The 19,218-nt window shown below is 55.0% G+C and overlaps 1 protein-coding gene across 1 annotated transcript; it reads left to right on the top strand.

Moving 5' to 3' along the window:
• Nucleotides 1-16,612: 16,612 nt before the first annotated feature.
• On the top strand, nucleotides 16,613-17,098 carry LOC141915839 (twist-related protein 2-like). Its single transcript, XM_074807716.1, has one exon. The coding sequence runs from the start codon at nucleotides 16,613-16,615 to the stop codon at nucleotides 17,096-17,098; it is 486 nt and encodes a 161-aa protein (XP_074663817.1).
• The last annotated feature ends 2,120 nt before the right edge of the window (nucleotides 17,099-19,218 follow it).

Raw genomic sequence — 19,218 nt, 5'->3', positions numbered from 1 at the left:
CAGCTGAGGGTCTCTGTGGAGCTGGGGAGGGGGGAAGAGGCCGGACCCCTCTGGGAGCAGCCACCTCCCACCGTGGTCACCCCGCTATCCCCACCAAAACCCCCGTTTCCCTGCGGGCTGGGCCCTGCCGAAGCCCTTGTTCTGCACCGGTGCCCCGTGCCAGGGTGCCGGGAGGGTCTGGCAGGGCGGCGAGCTGCGGCCGGCAGCCACCGCGGGACATTTTGGGGCTCCCCTTCCCTCCCCGGGGTCTGGCAGATGGCTCTGGGAGCCGCTCCTGCACCGGGAGGTCGCTCCTGGCACCATTCCCGGCTCGTTCATGACAGAATCCCAGCTGGTTTTGTTCTGCTGAGGAGCCACCGAGTCTCTGCCGTCGACAGGGAGGTGACGAGGGCTGACAGTGCCGGGGCACACGTGCCTGGGGACACCCCGCGAGCCCTTCCCCGGGCGAACGCCGGAGGGGGCTTCTCCCACCGGGCCCAGGGGCTGAGCTCGGCGCCGCAGCAGGTCCAGCACCGTGTCACCGAGCTGCAGGGTGTCCCCTGGGCTGGGGACCGTGTGGAGGCCACCGAGGAGCTCAGTGTGGTCCTGCAGTGCCTCTGGCCGGCTCTCCCGCCCTGGGATGCTCAGGGATGTGGGTACCCACTGGGCATCACCGACGCTGCTCCTGGATGCTGGCACAGCGGCGCCGGGTGTCACACGATGCTCTCCGGTCCTACTGCCTCTCTTGGTGGCTTCGCAGCCACAAAACCGCCTCTTGGGCTGCGGGGACCAAAGCAGAGCAGGTACAAAGGGGAGGGATCTCCCTTCTCTGCCCATTCTGCAGTGGGGAGTCCAAGCCCCCCCAGTTGCAGTCTCCCACCCGGAGAGAGGTGCAAACGCTGCAGGGTGGGTTTTGCAGCTCGGTGAATCCAGACACCCTCCAAGGGAAGGGTGGAGCAGCCCTTGACTGCCCCAGGCGGGAAGGGCAAAGCCTTCTCCTCCCCTGGGGAAGGTTTCCAGTGCCAGCCCTAAGCCGGGCAGGGCAGCACCCCAGCCCCAATTACCTGCTCGTCCCTCTGGTGCTGGGACACGAGGGGGACCAGAGGTCCCACACGGATCTAAAGGGCCAGAGCAACCCCTTGGGCAGCCTTGAGTCCATCGTCTGGCCGTGAGAGCCCATCCCTACCTGCCAGCTCCCCACAGTCACGGCGATCCCAGCCCCATTCTCAGCGCAGACCAGGCTTTCCCATCCAACGGGATGTTTTTTGTGCCATTGCCCAGTTTTCACTCGGAGGAGCAGCAGCGTTTGTACCACCTGGCACTTGGCAGGAAGCCTTCAGAAATCGGGCAGCATCTGCTGGATTTGGTGTGTGTGTTGGGGCTTGTGGAGCACCTTTGACGTTGGAAGGAGCCCGCCGTGAAGCAGGTGTGAGGGCAGGTCTCCACCAGCTTTCTGGGACCCGTGTCTGGGTCTCGGCACCCTCCCAGAGGGTCCCACCGCTCGCCAGTGTCGGTGGCCCTGATCCCACCTTCCTGCCTGAGCAGCGCTTGAAGATATTCAAAGCAACATTAACAAAAACAACAGATTTTTTGCGTTTTAGCAATCTGCTTTCAAGATGTGGGGAGGACGGAAGCGGCGTTTCAAAGGCTTCGAGTGCTGCAACCCCGCCAGGCGCAGAGGCCTCCGCAGATGAGCCTCGCTGGAGCTGCTGAGCATGGGCCTTCAAAGATGGGTTTGAGTGGAGAAGGATGCTCGGTGCGTCTGTAAATCTTGGCTGTCTGTCCTCGAAGCGGGCTCTGGGGCTGTGCTTAGGGGTGTCCGACACCTCTAAGACATGGCGCAGCTGGGGCAAAGAGGTTCTTCAGCCATCCCTGAGGTGGCTGTGGATGGTCCTAAGTGTGGCTGGGCTGGGAGCATCGTGCTGGGAGGGTCAAAGGTCTGCCTGGGTGCTGGTCCCTGCTCCCTTGGGATGTCCACCCACCCAGCTTGACATGGGGTCTCATCCTGCCACTTGGCCAAAGCTGTTCCCGCAGGACCCGTCGCCTGGCGGTGCGGGTGCTGAGAAGGGGAATCTGCTGCGGCACAGAGCGAGGGCGAGGAGACCGTTTTACAAGCCCTGCGGGCACGGGGGACCTCAGCCACGCTCGGTGGCAGCCCTCCGTGGGGCCACCCCGCAGATCCGCCTGGATGCGCGGTTTGCCACGAGCGCGGTCCCCAGCCCTGCAGCGGAGCCGGCCCGCCCTGTGAGGAGAGAGCCGACTCAGCACATATTTGCTCTTTGTTTACTGGCTGTTGCTTGTTAAAAAAAAAAAAAAAAAAGAAAAAAAAAAAGAAAAAAGAAAATCCCCCAAATACCATTTTAATAACTGCAACCCTTGCACGCAAGGCCCTGATTGGAGCAGGAGGGAGCTGTGTGCCATCGTGTGCTGGTTGGAGCGAGATGTCGCAGGGATGAGGCGTTTTTGGACACGAGTGGAAGTTGGGGTAGTGCTGGATGGGGCCAAGAGAGCTGGAGGTGGCAGGCGTGGTGTAGCCCTGGGCTGGATGTGATGGATGGAGGGTGATGGTGGTTGTGGTACGGTGGGGGTTGGCATGGCCAGTATGGGTTAAAAGCATAAAATCAGGCTGGAAGGGACCTGCTGGCAGTTTTTGGTCTGGCATCCTCCTCACGGCAGCAACAACTGGAAGGTCTCACAGTGCAGCCCGGAATCCAGCCCCAACCCTGCGTGTGGCTCCGGGTCTGGATGGGGTGGAGAGGACACAGGACAAGAAGAGTCACTGCCTCAGACCTCTTTGCTGGAGCAAGGAACCCCAGAAGTGGCTCCTTGCTTCCAAATGCCACATCTCAAGCTGGATGGGTGCTGGACTCATGGACACGAGCCCCAGCCAGGTCATCCCGGTCATCGTCTTCAGCGTTAAGTCCTGCCAGGCGGATGCTCTTCCCAAGGGAATTCGTGGTCCTGCCTTGTGCTTCTCGCAAGTCAGCGGGCAGAGGTGGGTTTTGGTAAGAACTAACAATGGGATTAAAAGTCCCCAACTGAGCTGATTTAGCGCTGGGATAAGCGAACTGAAGCACAGACAGAGCTGGGAGGGAGCCATGGTCTGAGGGGGGGGTTGAGCATCACACACAGAACTGGGAGTAGTTATTTTTAGGACATCTTTCAGTTTGGAGAACAACCAAGTGAGTAAAACGGTTCAATATGGTTCCAATATTTAACAAGGAGGCTGAAAATTGCCAGCTTGAAGTGGAGTATCTAGGAAGAGCCTTTGAGACAATATTTATGGAGAGCAATGATGTGCAGCCAAAAGGAGCCAAACCACAGCTTTGCAAAGAGGTTATCGGATGGTCCTGGCACCTCCGTGGGGGTTACTCTGCAGTTTGGAGCTGGCTGGGGGCTCTGGTCCTCTCCTGGGACAGCCCACGCTGCAGGCTTGGAGCAGAGCGGGGCTGGCAGCAACTCTTCATGGAAGGGTCGTTGCTTATTTTCCTCCTGAAGCAGGAATGAAAGGGCTAAAAAGCCAAGAATGAACTGAAATAATCATTGCGGAGTAAAACACGGCTTCAAACAAAAAGGCAAGCAAGGCGAAGGGTGGCCTTCCCCTCCTCCTGCAAGCGCTTGGGCTGTGAGATCTTCCACCAGATCCTGTTTATTCCACGCCTGATGTGGCTGGAAACATCTCGCTGAGCCAGCGCCGTGCCAGGACATGTCTCTTGGCCCACATCTCCCTGACACAGTTCAGTGGTTTAAAGGCCTTGGGGGGGGGGGAGAAATTATTCTGGGAATAATTATATTAAAAATCTTGCGGGTTGGTAGCTAGGTCCTGAAGCTGAGGGCTCCGAAGCTAAACATCAACCCTCAAAAAATAAAAATTTCTCCTCTATCTGCCCAGTGCCTGGGAGGTGGAGTTGGTTTGGGATGTGCAGAGTTTGGGATGGGCTCCCCAGAGCCCACCAGACCAATGCACACTCCTCCTCCTTCCAAACTGGATTTTATTTTTTGGTTTTCCCACCCTGGGGAAGATTTGCTCGGTGGGATGGGATCAGCCAAATTCTGCTTGGGAGGCAGCTTCACCCAGCAAGGGGGTTGGGAAAAGCGGGACGTCCACATTGCAAGTGCCAGCAGTGGCAAGAAGACTTCGTCAAGAAGGGGTTTCTGTTTCCAAATGCTGAATTTACATTTGGTCTGGTTCTGGGTTTTGTTCCTCTAATCTTTTAATACATCCAGGTCTCGCACTCAGACCCTCCTCTCCGCTGCCGGTGCTTTGCGTTGCAGTGACTTTGCATCACTTGCAAATTGCTTTTACCTCCCTCCTGGTTTTTAGGCAAATATTAAAAAAGCCTGTCCCCAACCAGCCCCCGAGGGACCCCAAGCCAGCGACAGTCCCTCTTCCACAACCGCCCCACGTCTCCCCTTTAGCCCATTCCTTCCCCAGTTGAAACCCCCTTTTCTCCAGTTTACCTACAAGTACCGATGGAGCAATTTCAAGTGCATTCATAAAGTCCAGACAGAGGAGATCCACTGCACGGCCTTTGTTCAGAAAATAATTTTTGATCAAAAACAACTAGCGGGTTAGCCCAAGGTGAGCTTGTTCCGTGCCATTTTAATCCAATTATCTCCCTATCTTTGATAGTTTTTGCCTTCCAGATTTCCTCCCAGCCTTGCACACTGCCGGGGTCACACTCACTCACCTCTCCTGCCCTGCTGACGGTAAAAGCTCCATATTTACTGTCTTGTCTTGGTTTTATTTTCCACCAAGTCATGATATCTATTACAGACCCAGGTTTCATCACACGATACTCATGGAGATTTGCCTTCGCCTCCAAGGTGTTCGCTCCATAAACTCCTCCTCCTGATGCCCCCTTCCTGTGTCCTCATCCTCCTCACTGAATCACGGAGTAATCTGGGGAGATGCCTAAATTATCTTTAAGCTCAATCCTTTCTGCACTGAGCAGATGGAATCTTCTTTTTTGCCCCCTTTTATGTGCACAGCTGCAGGGCTTTCAAGGCGAACTTCTTTAGCCAGATCTAATTCAACCTGGCTTAGGACAATTCTGACTTTATCCCTGCAGAGATCTCCAAGAAAGAGTTGTTTTCTTTAATTCTTTTTCTTTCTACTTGTAAATGGAACTTTTCAGTGGGGTTTTCCCTCTCTCCATCTCAAAAAAAAAAAAAAAAAAAAAAAAGTGGTTCCGTAGCGAAACACTTATACTTTAGCTATCCCTTCAATTTAACCCATGATCACTCATTTCAGATCAGGCTTTAGCACGGCCTCCCTTGGAAGACGGTTCATTGCCCATGTCCCCCAACCCACAATGCTCCCTCCAGCCCTCAGGAAAACCCAAACTTCAATGAGACCTTCCTGGTTCCCCTGAGAACACCCAACCCTGCAGCGCTTTCATCACAGGATGCGTTCCCTTTTACATTGCAGCCTGGACAAAACCTCTTTTTCTGTTGATGGAGGAGAAGGGCAGGAACTGGAGGACTCTTGTTCCTCGATGGGGAGGAATCAACCTTTTGGAAAATCAACCTGGGTATTCAGCTGCCCGGGCAGGAGGCAGAGAGCCCAGCCCAGCCCTACAGCTTGCAGCGAGGCAGTGACATGGCATCTCCTCCTTCAGGAATTTTTCCACCAAGATGATCTTCTCCGTGCCTGGTCCAGCCTCCATCCAGCCCTGCTCAGCTCTAGGTGCCTGCACCCACCCGGGGCCGTGCTAGTGGCAGCTGGCAGCAGCACAAGGAGCCCTGCAGAGAGCAACAGCTCTGGGTGAGCAGCAAGTTCGGCTTTTTGAGAAAGGCACAACTTACCGCGAGCCCGAAAGGGTCTTTGTTGCTTGGTCTGGAGAAGGAACCACTGAAGGAACCACTGACCATGGCCTTTGGGGGCTGATTTACAGAGGACAGGGGCGATCTGCTCTGCTGGTCTAGTCCAGATGGGGAAAGAAGGGACAGGCTTAAACTACAGCACAGATGTAGGCTGGGTCTTGGGAAGGATTAGTGAGGGCAGCGGGTTGCTGGGGTGGCCTGCCCTGTCCCCTCGGCTGGCAGGACAAACCCGACGGGCATTTGCAGACATGGCAGAGGCGTGACCCATCCATCCTGGGGACAGAGGGACCTCTCCAAGTCATCGCAACTGCAATTTTCCATGACTTGACCTTTTATCCCAACCAGAATTGCTGGATTTGAGCTCACAACTGATTTGAGAGTGGATGAAGTGGGATGTGCCAGTGTAGGAACCGCTTGCCAGAGACACGGGGTCGGAGGGGGCTCCGTGGCCAGCCCTGCTCCCCGCAGCTCTGCCTGCCGATCCTCAAATCACCTTCATAGCACCCAGCACCTTCCCTGCTCTGTCCCGCAGGCAGCCACACAGCTTAATACACACTCATAAACCCATCTGATATCCACTGTCTCTATGTCCTGGGCTCCGCTCAGCTCAGGTTTAACGCTGGATAACCCTGTCCCAACAGAGCAGTGACATACAGGCACACTGTGGGAGGAGAGGGGAGAGCCCCGAGTGTTTGTGGCTACCAGGGCACCTGGCTCTGCAGCCCGCGTGGCCCTGAATGAGCAGCTTGACCCCTTCCTCTTCCGTGCTGTGCAGCTCATCCCTTTTTTTAATAAACCCCTTGAAGTCATCTCCAGATATTGCAGCTCATGCCCTTGCCTTTCCCTCCTTTAAATCTTACTTGGAAGCTTTTAGCTGATACTTTAGCCCAATAAAGCCCAACAATTGGAGAGAAACCCAATCCTACCCCCACTCTACCCCCCCTTCTCCATCAAGATCAAACGGGTTTTAATCGCAATAGAATTTCCTTTGACAAAATGAGTAAAATCTGTCGCTCGCATCCGCCCAGCCGGCCGCTCCTCAGCCCTGGGCTGTGTATCTACGCTCGGGTGCAGGAGCTGCCATCTCCCCTTTCTGCTCACCCCCGTCCTGCTGCCAGCCCCAGCTGGAAAACCCACCCTCGCCTGTGGCTTTATCACCCCCGAGGGATGGCGGGGTCCCACTGAGCTGTTCCAGGAGCCCTCCCCCACGGAGATAGAGGGGATGCGAGCACCGGCCTCAGCTGCTGGAGCATCCAGGTTGTCCCTCCTGCAGAGCCTGGTGTCCTCCCGGCGTGCTCCGGGATGCGCTGACGTGTCGTGGACGATTCGGACATCTGCTCCCACGGCAGCCCCGTGGCTAGTTAGCAAAGTCCCTCTGCAAATGAAAGCTCCTGCCATGGCGCTCAGGAAATGGGCCTCAAACCCAACTCCAAAGCACCAGCAACTCGTTCCAGCCGCGGAGGGGAGAGTTTCCTTTCATCTCCAGCCAGGAGTTTAACCGGCCTTTCGTCTCTCCCCAGACAGGGCTTTGAAGGCTTGCAGGGTCCTCCCACATGTGCTGCTGGGGCTGGGAGTGGTGTCAGCTCTGGGACCGGGTGGGAGGGGAGGGTGGAAAGCAGCATGGGAGAAAAGTGTTCTTCCCTTCGGGAGATGCCCGAATGGGGCAACTGGAAGGGCTCCTGCAAGCCATCTTCACCCAGGGTGGTTGTGAAGAGCAGGGGACATCCAGGGTCTGGGGACATCCAGGGTCTGGGGACATCCATTCAGGGGCTGGGGACATCCAGAGGCTGGAGCACTGTGGGACAGGCTGTCCCATGGGTCTCCTGGTGGTTTTGAAATTCTGCAAAGTCTCTTCCCCAGGCAGCTGAAAAGGTTTTGGAGCTCTTTGGGATGGAGGCAGAGGTGCTACCCACTGCTTTACCAGCCCTTTGGAGGGTCTCTGGGCTTGGTGGGTCTGCTTTCTGCCCACGAGTGTGTTGTGGGGAGAGCAAAGGTGGTGTATACAGGTTGAAGAAATGGAGTTTGGTTCCCACTGGCAGCAAAGTAGCAGTGAGGCAGGGAAGAGTCCAAGCTCTCTACCACCCACTACTTCAGCACTTAATCCCCCTTCCCCCAAATCCTCCCTCCTCTTCCTGTGACTTTGCTGATAACAGACCAGGGCATGGGGTGATGGTGATGGAGGGCGATGCTACTGGTTCTAGAGGCTGGGGGTGGGAGGGGGCTCATCCTGTCCTCTCCCATCCCACCCAAGCACGTGCCAAGATGTTGCTCATAACTGTGCTCTGCCACGCAGGGACCGGCTGGGATCTGTGGGAGTGTGAGCTACTGATTTGCTCCGAGATGCCGCTGGGTTGCATGAGCGTGGACTCTCACGCAGAGCCGTGTGAAGAAGACCCGGCGTGTCGGCTCTTCTGAGACCCCTTTTTCCTCCATCCCTTGGGCTGGCACGGCTCCAGTTTGGCCCACGGCTCGAAGGGAGGACATGCAGAAAACTGAGTCAGCTTTGAGTGCCTACAAAGCTGCTCACATAAAAATAACCCGGCGTTCTTTGGGATGTGCATCATCGGTGTCATCCGGCTGTCTGCCTGCTCTACACTTTTGTGGCCTTATCCTGCTGGTAGGCTTTGCGGCGTTTAGATAACAGTCCAAGGAAAACTGTTATTAAACCTAGTGTCTTCCTTTTTTTGCCTCCCTGGATGGGACTGGCCTGGCTCTGGTTGCCCCAGGAAAAAAAAAAAAAAAGACCTTTTTCCCCCCTATTTTCACTCCACCCCAGTTCCTGAACCTGAATCTCTGGTTGATTTGCTGTGCAGGAGCACAAGGGACCTGCTGCTTAGGAGTGACACCAAGTGAAATGTCTCCTCTCATCCAGGGAAGATGCTCTTGGACAGGGACCCCTTGGGGCAAATTCAACCTCTGCCCCTCTAACACCTTCTCACACAGATTTTTCCAGAGGCTGTTTTGTCACAGATTAAACAAAACCTACCATAAATGTTTGTCTTGTTGCTAATGGCAGTTTTGAACTTCGCTTTCCCACAAATACTTGAGCTGATGTTGGAGGATCGCGTGGTGCTCTGCATGGGGCAGATGGAGGTCAGGGTGGCTTTGACTCGCTGGATCCTTTCCAGTTCTGTGCAGAGAGAAGTAACTGCACACAAAGAAATACATATTTGCCTCAAATTCGTTTTAAAGCAAGACACCAGGTTCAGTGAACCAGGGAAGAAAAGAGTCAACTTTTTTGGCTTTGTTGGGGTTTCAAGAGCATGCGCAGGGGAGAGAGGAGGGGCAGCTTGGTAGTGGGATGGTGACGCGTGTGGCCATGCACGTGGTAACTAGAGGGAAAAGGTGTGTGAAGGATGGACGAGTAGACACGTATGAAAATAGGGTTAGAGCTGCAAGAGGTGTCCAGAAGTTGGATGCTGGAAGACCTGAGCCTGAAACAGAGGGATGGACACAGGGTGACCCACAGACGAGACATCCAAAGGGTCAGGAAAAGGCAGACATGAGCTGGTGTGGAGCCCAGGGGCGCAGCTTGGAAAAATAAGAATAACTCTAGTTCCTCTCGTGAGCTCCCACACTTTGGAAGCTGCTTTTGTGGGGTTCATGGCTGCAGGAGGAGGCTTTGATGCCTTTGCAGGGGGGAAGCAGGCCTGGAGTGGGGGGACAGGCAGCATTTACACATTCAGAGAGGATGAAGCCACGAAGCTCCCCAGGAGCAGGAGACAACCCTTTGGTTTCCCTTCCCACAGAGCGACTGGAGGCTGTGGGATGCCCTGGCTGCAGTGACTCACCGCGGGATGCACAACGTGGTGGGAAGATGCTTCCTGCTAACGCAGCCACAGCCATCAGGATCCTGGCTCCGTCTGACAGTGAGTCACTGGCCTCTCCTCCTGGGTTACTGGTGCTAGCCCAGGTCCAGCCGGGTACTGGGAAGCACTGGGATGAAACGCAGAGCTCCCAGTCAAGGCCTTGCCTGCAACGTGCCCACAGCACGTCGTGTTTCCTTCCCCCTGAGTGCGTCAAGCAGACCTGTGGCATCACGGTGCCTCGTTCATCCCCTGAACCTGCTCAGGAGGCACAAACCTTGGTGCCTCCGGCTGGAGGGACTGGGAGAAGGTTGTCCTCAGCCAGATGTGAGCAGCGGTGCGGGGCGAAGCGCGTGGTGGTAGTAAGGCAGATGGGGGGGGGGGTTGCTTTGCACAGGAGCTGCACATCTGGAGGCAGGGGTGGTCCTGCAGCTGGATCTGCAGAGCCAGGGAGCTGTGGGGACGGACAACTCACAGGGTGCCTCTGCCTGGCATTTAAGTCCAAGGTGAGAAATTAAAGACAAGACTGACAGAGGGTTTTATTTGCTCCCGAGGTGCAAGACAGCAGGTATAAGCACAGCTACTCACAAGCTGCAAAGCTGATGGAGTCAAAGTGTTCTCAGTAGTGTGGGGTGATACAGCCAGGGGTGAGCAACACCTCGGGGCTGAGCAGAGGAGCTGGTCCAAGAAATGTTTGCTGAAGGGATGATGTAGACTCGGGGTCACCGGGCAGGAAGGGGTTCACTGCTCGCAGGAGCACCTGGGCTGTAGGGCTTGTGCTCCTTCCTCCTGAAGAGTTTCTTTGCCTGCAAAGACTGAATTTGTCCTCTTCATCCCATCATCTCCCGGGGAAATGCTTGTGCAGTTATCGACCAACCACGGCACGCACCCCCCCACCTTCTGGAGTGCCCTCCCAGGGCAGACTCGTGTCTGCGAGGCATTGCACGGGATTTGCAAAGCAGCCGGGTCCTTTGGAGGAGAAAGCTGGAGTAAATAGGAAGAGCAACTGCTTGTGATGATCTTTTATTACAGGCAGGAAAGCAGATCCTAGGGGAGGGGTTGATCCACTTCAGCGCTGCCTGGGCCTGATGCAAATCCAAGGGCACAGCAAGGTCGCAGTCGCGGGCAGCGCTCGCTCTCCCAGCCAAGGCTCCGGCAGCGGCGGCGGCGGCCGGAGAAGGGCTCGGCTGCTGTGCCCTGGTGTGAGCCCATCGTGCCCGGCTTCCCCCTGAGCCTCGGCTCGCCCGCGGCCGGGCTGGAGCCTGCTTCGGTGGGAATTATTCATCGAGCGGGGAGAGTGGGGAGGCTCTTGGCAGCGGGACCCAGAACATGGCGTTTTGCTCCTTTGATGGCCAGATGGAAACAGATGGGGAAGAAGCGGGGTGGGGGTGGGGGGGCAGGAAAAAAACTTTCACATATAAAAATTAACTGGAACAGGATGGTCGGCAGCGCAGGGTGGTGGTTGGCATCTGTGGGCGGCACGCGGGGCATCCCTCTGTCGCTCATCCCACCGCCCTGGCCCGCGGCTCCGCTCCCGGGAAGGGGCAAAGCGAGGCAGAAAAACGCCGCGACTGATGCCCAGTCTCACCAGTAACACCACTGGGCAGACCCCATCCACCACCCCAGTCCCTTCTGCCCCCCACTCAGGGAGGGGTGGAGGGGGGTGCGTTTTGGTGGGGAACATCTTTTAGTTCTTAAAAAGTTCAGCAAGTTCCAGGAACATTATGTCACTTTGACAAGGAAATGAATTGCGAGGCCATCAATCAAAGCTGCAGGCGCGCAGATCAAAGGACCCCGCAGCGCTCGAGTTCCCTTTTACAGCCAGAGCCCTGCACGATCCCCCTCGCCCATATTCCCTGCGGTTGCTGCAGCAACAGCACGCTACAGCGGATGCTTCGCATTTTTATTCGCACCACACATGTTTCCACTCTAACACTGCAATAACTAGAAAAACCTGCGAAACCAAAGCTGCTTCCCCAGCCTCCAGGGGCAGCGGCTATTCCTGGCTCCCTTTAATGTTCTCAATTTATTAGCGTTATCCTCCTTTTTTTCACGCAGGATAAAACAGAGATTATTTTTGTCCTCTCTAACAAAGAAAAGGAGCTTGCAAAAGAAAAAAAAAAAAAAACCACACAACCTTCTGCATCGAGGCTCAGCCGCTGATTTTATGCCCAGAATTATTTGCAGGCGTAATCAGGTCCTTGGCCATCAAAGCGATGCTATCGACAGCACCGGGCTCACACATGGACCGTGTTAGCCCTGCGCAGCCCCGGCTCTTCGCAGCGGCGGGCAGGTTTGCAGCCCCATTTTACCAGCCTGCAAACCGTGGGTGGAGCTGGGGGGTGGCACTTTCTCAGCTTCTCTGGCCCAAAACGGCATTTGCACACAGACCGGGATGTACGTCCTGGCCCAGCCCCGCTCTGCCCACCAAGGGCAAGTCGCTGCATCTGTGGAGGTTGTTTGGGTTGAACCCAGCTCTCTCAGTCTTTTCTCTTTACACTCACGGCAGATGCGGCCCTGATTTATGCCACACGAGGCAAGAAAAATCACGGGTTCAACCCCTTCCCAAAACCCAAGAATGGAGAAGCCTCCTGTCCACCTTCCTTACACCGGTGGTGGTGGAGCATCAGCTCCAGACGAGCTCTTCCCCCTTGGGCATTAACCCCAAGACCCCATCTGCCCCCGAGACCTCCCCCCGTCGCAGCCAGCCCAGCTCAGTGCGTTTGGCAAGGTCAGGACAGCTCCTCGTACTCGAGAACCACCTCAGAAAAAACAAAAGATGTGACACCTCTCAGCAGTGACTAAGAAGCAAATTTCTGCAATAAATTGTGATATTAAGTGGTTGCTCTGCTCTCCTGTGGGTTGTCCTGAGTGGGACAGAGCTGGACCTGGACACGTGGCAGTGCCACAATGTCCTTCAGGCCACGCAGAGAGCGGCCTCCTCCTGCTCTGGTGGACAATCCCCGGAGACTGGTCGCAGACGGAGAGAGGCCAGGACGTCCCTGGACAACAGTCTGATGTTGGTGAGTTGTACCAAAAGGAGGTGAGTAAGGGTTCGTGGCAAAGCTCAGCTCCCTGGGGCTGAGAGGAAAGCCTGGTCCCTGTGGAGACAGCAGAGTGGGGCTGGGATCACCAGGGGTTTTGAAGACCTGCGTGAAGGCTGGTGAAGAGCATCTACGGGCAGGAGACAGAGGAGGCTCAGGCTGACCCAGACGTGCTTCCAGCCCCCCAAAGGATGCAGTCTGGAGGGGACGCCTCAGCCCCTTTCTAAAGAAATCTTGGTCCCCACCTTGACCCCATGAAAGAGCTCCCATCTGAGGTCCTACAGCCTCTCTCAAGTTATCGGTGAACCTCAGCCCTGGTTTTCCAGGTGATGGACTCTCTGCTCCCTCCTTCTCTGCCCGTGTGTGGTTTGGTAGCGTCCCTCCTTTTTTTTTTTCACCTTCCTTTTCTTTCCAAAATACGAACTGGCCCCGCAGGAGCCCTGCAAACCATCTTTCAGGCTCAGATCTGCTGAGAACACCCCAGCACCAGGGACATTTCCCACCTGAACCAAAAAAAAAAAGCTGCTCAGGAAAGATGGATGTGAGTAGTGAGAGGGCGGAGGAGGACCAGGAGGGGAGGTAGGCAGAGGGGCTGGGACATGGTGGGAATTCAAATCTTCCATCTGGCGGCTTCTCACTAGGCTTATTTTTTTTTCTCTGCATATTTAAGGTCTGAAATTTTCACTGATCTGTCAAAACGAGCGCTATAAAACCCCCAGCTAGCTGGAAAAGCAAAGTTATTGAAACCAGTTTGGTGACTCGTGACCTTTCCATGAAAAGTTTATATTAATATTCTTCGAAAAAAACACTCACTGAAAGAACAAATTGAAATGTTTAAGGGAAAAAATACTCTTGCTACAAAACATCCAAATCTGGGTAAGAAAGCCGCTTGAGCAGTTCAGGGTGCTTAGCTGATCCTTCCTGCAGATCAAAGCTCATTGTATTTCTCCTTTTGCTCAAGGATATCAGCAACAATACCAAACTTTACTTCCTTCGTCCAAAACCATTCTCCAGCGAAATTAAGCTTATTTTTTTTTTAAAAGGAAAACAATAAAAAAATTAATAAAAAAATAAAACCCAGGCAGAAGCCCGTGCCCCAGCTGGTGTTAATTGGCAGCTCCCCAGCCCTCGGCAGAGCCGAGCCAGCTCCTCCAAGCGCGGGATCAGAGGACCCTGGATCCTGCCTAAATCCTGCCCTCCCTGGGGTATTTTTTCCTTGCCCTTTGTTTTCTCTCGCTTTCCCAGGCCCCTGTGATCTATTGTCTTTCCGCATTATGAACATCTGATATTAGTCGCTGTCTTGACAACGCTCGCGTGTGAGTAATGCGTTGAGCCGCTGCCCTGCCGGCACCGCCGGCTTCGGTGAGGAGGAAGGAGCAAAGTCACCGCGCTCCATCCCAGCAGGTCTGAGCATCAACCTGTTTCTGAGCATCTTTTACTTCTTTAAGCAATATTGGGTGTTTTTCCACACGTTGGCTCTCTGCTAGCTCCCGTCCGTGGCTACTGCTGTCCCTGACAAGTCGACGCGAGCGCAGGGAGGACGGGGCTGAGCCAAAGCCCTCTCAGATCCAAAATCCTGCGTCACTCCGGTCTCCCTGGGTGATGCTTTGGGGTTGCCATCTCACTCGGGGCCTCACTCATCGGGAAGGATGTTCAAGAGAAACCTGTGGAAGACTGAAAACACGTATTTCTTTAAAACAGAGAAAAGCACGTGTAGGGTGCCTGCATCCTGAGCGAAACCGCAGCATCTGGGTGGGTGTAATTAGGGAGGCGAAGGGGTTTTGCTGCGAGCGCTGATGGCCAACGGGCTCCCTGGCTGCTCAGCAAGGCTTGACAGGTCTATGGAGCTTGTTTTAAAGAAATACCTTGTAGCTGAGCTCAAGTTGAGGTTTTTCTACTGAAAACTTAAGCAAAGTTGGCCAAATCACTTGCTCTTATGCAGCCCCACCCCGAAGAGCTGAGAGGCCATCCTCCTCCTCCTCGGGCTGTAGGGAGCGGGTCAGAGGGTCTCAAACAGAAGTTCAAGAGAAGACTGCAGTACAACAGTGTAGGTTACTCAGGAGGAAGTTAATACTGACAAGATGAGAATATTAATTTGTTATATGCAGCAAGACGATAAAAAAAGGTCGTTGCCTTTGAAAGGACTTTCTCCTGCAGCCTCCTGGTCATGCTCAGCCTGAGCTGCCGCAGCCCCATCACTGCCTGTCCGGGGGTAGGTGGAGTATCAGCACGGTGCCGCGTAGGAGAACTCTGTAGTACGTTATAGATTTCTGTTAGGAAAATATATTCTATATGGAAACTTGTTAGATGTTATAAAAAGGAGCCAATTTAAGAATGTTTATACAGAGACGGGCATATATCAACTCAACAATTTATGTTTTATTGATATTATTTTAATCATTTTGATGAATTACTGCTACTGTTTTATATTATATTGTTCCCATAATACCCCTTTGTGCTCTCATTTTAAGACAGAACAACAAAGTAAGATTGTAGCAAGGACTGTGGAGCTCTGCTGGGGATGGATCCCAATATCCCCACGGAGCATCCTGCCAGGACTTCCGTGTCCCTCCAAAGAGACTCAGGGTGAGAGCTCCCAGGGACCAAGAGCAGGGAGCAATGCCAGGAGAGCCCGAGGAGCAGAGGCAGCTTGGATGAGGTCAAGAAACACCTTGGAGAGGCAGAGAGGGCAGAGGCAGGAGATGGGAAGGTTATGGGGTTCCCAAAGGTGTAGGAGCTCTTCGGGAGAGGGTGGCTGGGTGTGGGAGGGTGGTGGGTCACCAAGGGCCTCCAGTTTCATGTGCTGATTCTACCGGTGTGAGAACAGAGGGCCGAAAACTATCTGATATAAGGAGGGACCTGTGCGGAATATTTTATGACTTGGTGGTCTGAATCTGAACCTCCAACCTTGGCTAAAAGAGGATCCAGCTGTCCCAGCATTTCTGCAGGGAGGAGACAGTGGGTCTATTTGTAGGCAAGCTCAGGAGCGGTGTAAGGAAGTGATACTGCTTATAGAGATCGATTTCCTGGGGAAATCAGGGGCTGAACTGCTGCGGGTCCAGCCAGGAACGGGGTCTGCACTTATGACAGCCTCCCTATCTGCAATAGCTGCCATATTTATCTGAGAGGAATGTGATGGTGGGTGAGTATTGGCTTCCCTCTGTATGACAAGGGCTATTGTGGGCTGCCAGAAATGTAGGCAGCGGATGGATGGATGGATGGATGGATGGGCAGATGGATGGATGGATGCAAACTCGAGTTCATTTTGAATTATGCCATTTCTTGAGAGCAGGATGGATGCCTATCGCTGTTGCTTCTTCCTCTGGATTCAGAGTGTACCTGTATCGCTCATTGAAACATCCACTGCTCCACATTTCCACTTGAATCTCTCATAAATAAAAGTCTCCTATTCCAAATCGAACAAGTGAATATTTCTGGCTGGCTTTTGCAGGGTCAACTGGGCTTAAAAAATTTTAAAAAAGACTAAAAATCAAAAAAGCCTCCCCTGAACTCCATGGCTGGTGCTCACATTAGCATAGGCAATGTCCCCTGACATCCGGGCAGCAGGCAGGAGCATCTGTGCCGGAGGGCTTGGGGGTGTCGGTGGAGGAGGGAGGGAGGAAATCTGGAACCCATAAGCTCCACTGATGTTTGCATTACCTTGCACGGCTGCATTGGTCTGTGCCTGGTCCGCCCACGGTCCTCCTCACCCTATCAGCAAGAGCCATTCCCCAAAGTTATTCGAACGCCCTCCTCTCTGTAGCCCAAAGGAAAAACCAACGGAGCTCCTTGGAGGGCTCTGCAAGGCTTGGGAAGTTTGGGGAGGCTGAAGGGTGGATGCTCCAGGCTGCACCTCTCGAGTGGGCTCTGGCTGCTCTCCAGGCCGCCTTGCCGATGTGCTGTGGCCGCCGCATCTCGTGAGACCCCGGAGCCCTTCGCCTGCAAGGTGACGAGAAGATGAAAGAGGAAAACATGTGTCCGGACTCCCCCGAAGGCAGCCTGGTCACCAGCGAGGAGGAAGGCGAGCGGCTGCACAAGAAATGTCTCCGCAAGCGTGGCCAGGGGGGCAAGCCGGCGGAGGACAGCGGTGCCCCCTCGCCGCAGGGCAAGCGGAGCAAGCGCAGCCCCGTCCCGCAGTCCTTCGAGGACGTGCATACGCAGCGTGTGATCGCCAACGTGCGGGAACGCCAGCGGACCCAGTCGCTCAACGACGCCTTCGCGGAGCTGCGGAAGATCATCCCGACGCTGCCCTCCGACAAGCTGAGCAAGATCCAAACCCTCAAGCTGGCCGCCCGCTACATAGACTTCTTGTACCAGGTCCTGCAGAGCGATGAGCTGGACCACAAGATCACCAGCTGCAACTACCTGGCCCACGAGAGGCTCAGCTATGCCTTCTCCGTCTGGAGGATGGAAGGGGCTTGGTCCATGTCCGCATCCCACTGAGCCGGGGTATGTACCGACACCTCCCCGCCGACACCTCCGCACGTCCCTCGCTCCTGCATCCTCTGCGCATCTCCCCAGCTCGGTCCTGTGGGGGAAACGCACAGCAGCCGCCCCCTCCTCACGCTCCACGTGCAAGCGATTTGCTTTAACGAACCCCAGACGCCGCCAAGGCCAGCGGTCAGAGGAGGTGGCGATTCCCAACCTCGCCGGGGCCAGTGGGACGTCGCAGGGGGCTGAGCAGTGGAGCCCTAAAGCGACTGATCTCATTTAGCAGGGTCTGGTCTGGGGCAGGCTAGTGAAAGGTTTAAAATGAGGGCTTAAAAAATCTGATTTATCCTCTCACAGTAACCCAGGAGGGCGCGTAAATCAGCAGACACCCTCCTGGAGGTGCTTGGGTTACCGAGGTGTCGAAGCTGCACGAGCGAGGCCAGCGGTAGCCCCTCAGCCATCACCCGACGGCTGCTGTGGCTCCCACCGTGCGAAGGACCCGGCCTTGTCCTGGCCACTGGGGCGAACTCGGTAGCCATTGCTTGGAGCCGTTGGGTGGCCCTGGGGCCTCCAGCCTGCCAGGCTTTCTTCTAGCCTTCTCCTAAAGCGCTGCAGATAAGATGGGATCCGTAATCCCTCCCGATCTGCAGAGAATAAAATGTTGAGCGAGGATGCCGGGGCAGTGAGGTCTGCCCACTCCTTGCACTGCACCCCTTGTTTGATGTACTCAGCACCATCCAGCCACCACCTCAGCATCTTTTCAATCACTGGCAAAGCTGCTGAGAGGGGAGGGAGATAATCCTATTTTCGGTGCTTTAGGTCTTGTTGGGCTGGGAGAAAGGGTGAACGGGGGGAGAGGGTCAGCTGCGTGCTAACATGTCCTGCAGCCCATGAGCAGGAACAGAAATCTCCAGAGGACAGTCCCAAGCCGTGGACTTTGGGGACATTTCATGGGAGCCCAGCCCAGCTCCCAAGAGTTCCTGTTGTCCCCAGAACAGCACCAGGGCTTCTGACTTTTCTTGGGCACTGACTCATTAACCCCTGCCTTGTGTCAGCCCTGGCACTGGGGTGAGGGACCGCCGTGTCCTCTGGGGAAGCCAACTGCAAAAGGACTCTTTATTTTTCTTGCACCTACCACTAAGGGTTACCCACAAAAGACCCTTTTAAAATTATTTTCTGCCAGGAATTGGAATCACCCTCCTTGTGTGCCATTTTTCCTCCTGGCCAGTCTTACCGCAGTCCCGATTCCGCGCAGGGACCCGGGTGCCTGCGCCCAGCCGTGGTCTCCGTGCCTGCAGAAGCAGCAAATTTATAACACAAGAGAGTCCGGCCCCTGTGATGAGAAGTGTTGAGTGGGTGCAAGACCCTATTTTAAGCCGTGCTGACCCCCATCTGGGGAGGAGACTGGTGTGAGATCGCTGGTCCCTGCCTCATCATGGCCACAGCCCGCCAAGGACGACGGGCTGCCAGCGCCTTCACCTTCAGGGTACGTCTGGGGGAAGCCATAGTGCAAAAATATATCTGCTCTCCGCCCTGGTCTCACAGTTTGGAAGGCCAGAGGGAGAGGGAAAGTGAGGAAAGTGGCCTTTTTGAGACAAAATACATCATAGCAAATTTCTGCAAAGTGGCTCAAGTGATGTCGGGGTTGTGGGGGACCCTCTGGCACGGCCGGTGTCCCCCCACCCCGAGCACCGCTAACCCTTCTGCCATCGGGCTTTGCCACTTCACAGCCCTGAATTTCAGCTCAGATCTGCAGCTGGAGGTGCAGGCACTGCTGACCAGCTCCCAGGGGGATTTCACCTAAGGATGTGCCACATTTAAACTCTCATTTTCCTGCAAGCCTGGCTGAGATCTTTTCCAACCAACAGGAAAACTGCCAGTTTTCTAAACCCATGTTTAACCTCAATTATTTGGGGCAGACCTGGTTGTTTAAAAAATGAAAGACCGTCCTTGCTGGAAGCGGGATTGCTGCCCCGTAGCCATGGCTGGGTGCCGCCGGGGACCCCTTCCCCTCCGGGACAGGCAGAGCGAAGCGTGTGGGTACTTATTCTCACTTTGAGAAGTCAAAAAGCTGCCAGAGACAGTCGGGGTGTGGAGCCCCGCAAGCAGAGCAAGCCCCTATTACCCCCAGA

This window comes from Strix aluco, chromosome 27, assembly GCF_031877795.1.
Source record: "Strix aluco isolate bStrAlu1 chromosome 27, bStrAlu1.hap1, whole genome shotgun sequence".
Lineage (NCBI taxonomy): Eukaryota > Metazoa > Chordata > Aves > Strigiformes > Strigidae > Strix > Strix aluco.
The sequence above is the reverse complement of the archived record's forward strand: the minus strand, read 5'-3'. Positions and strand labels throughout refer to the sequence as shown.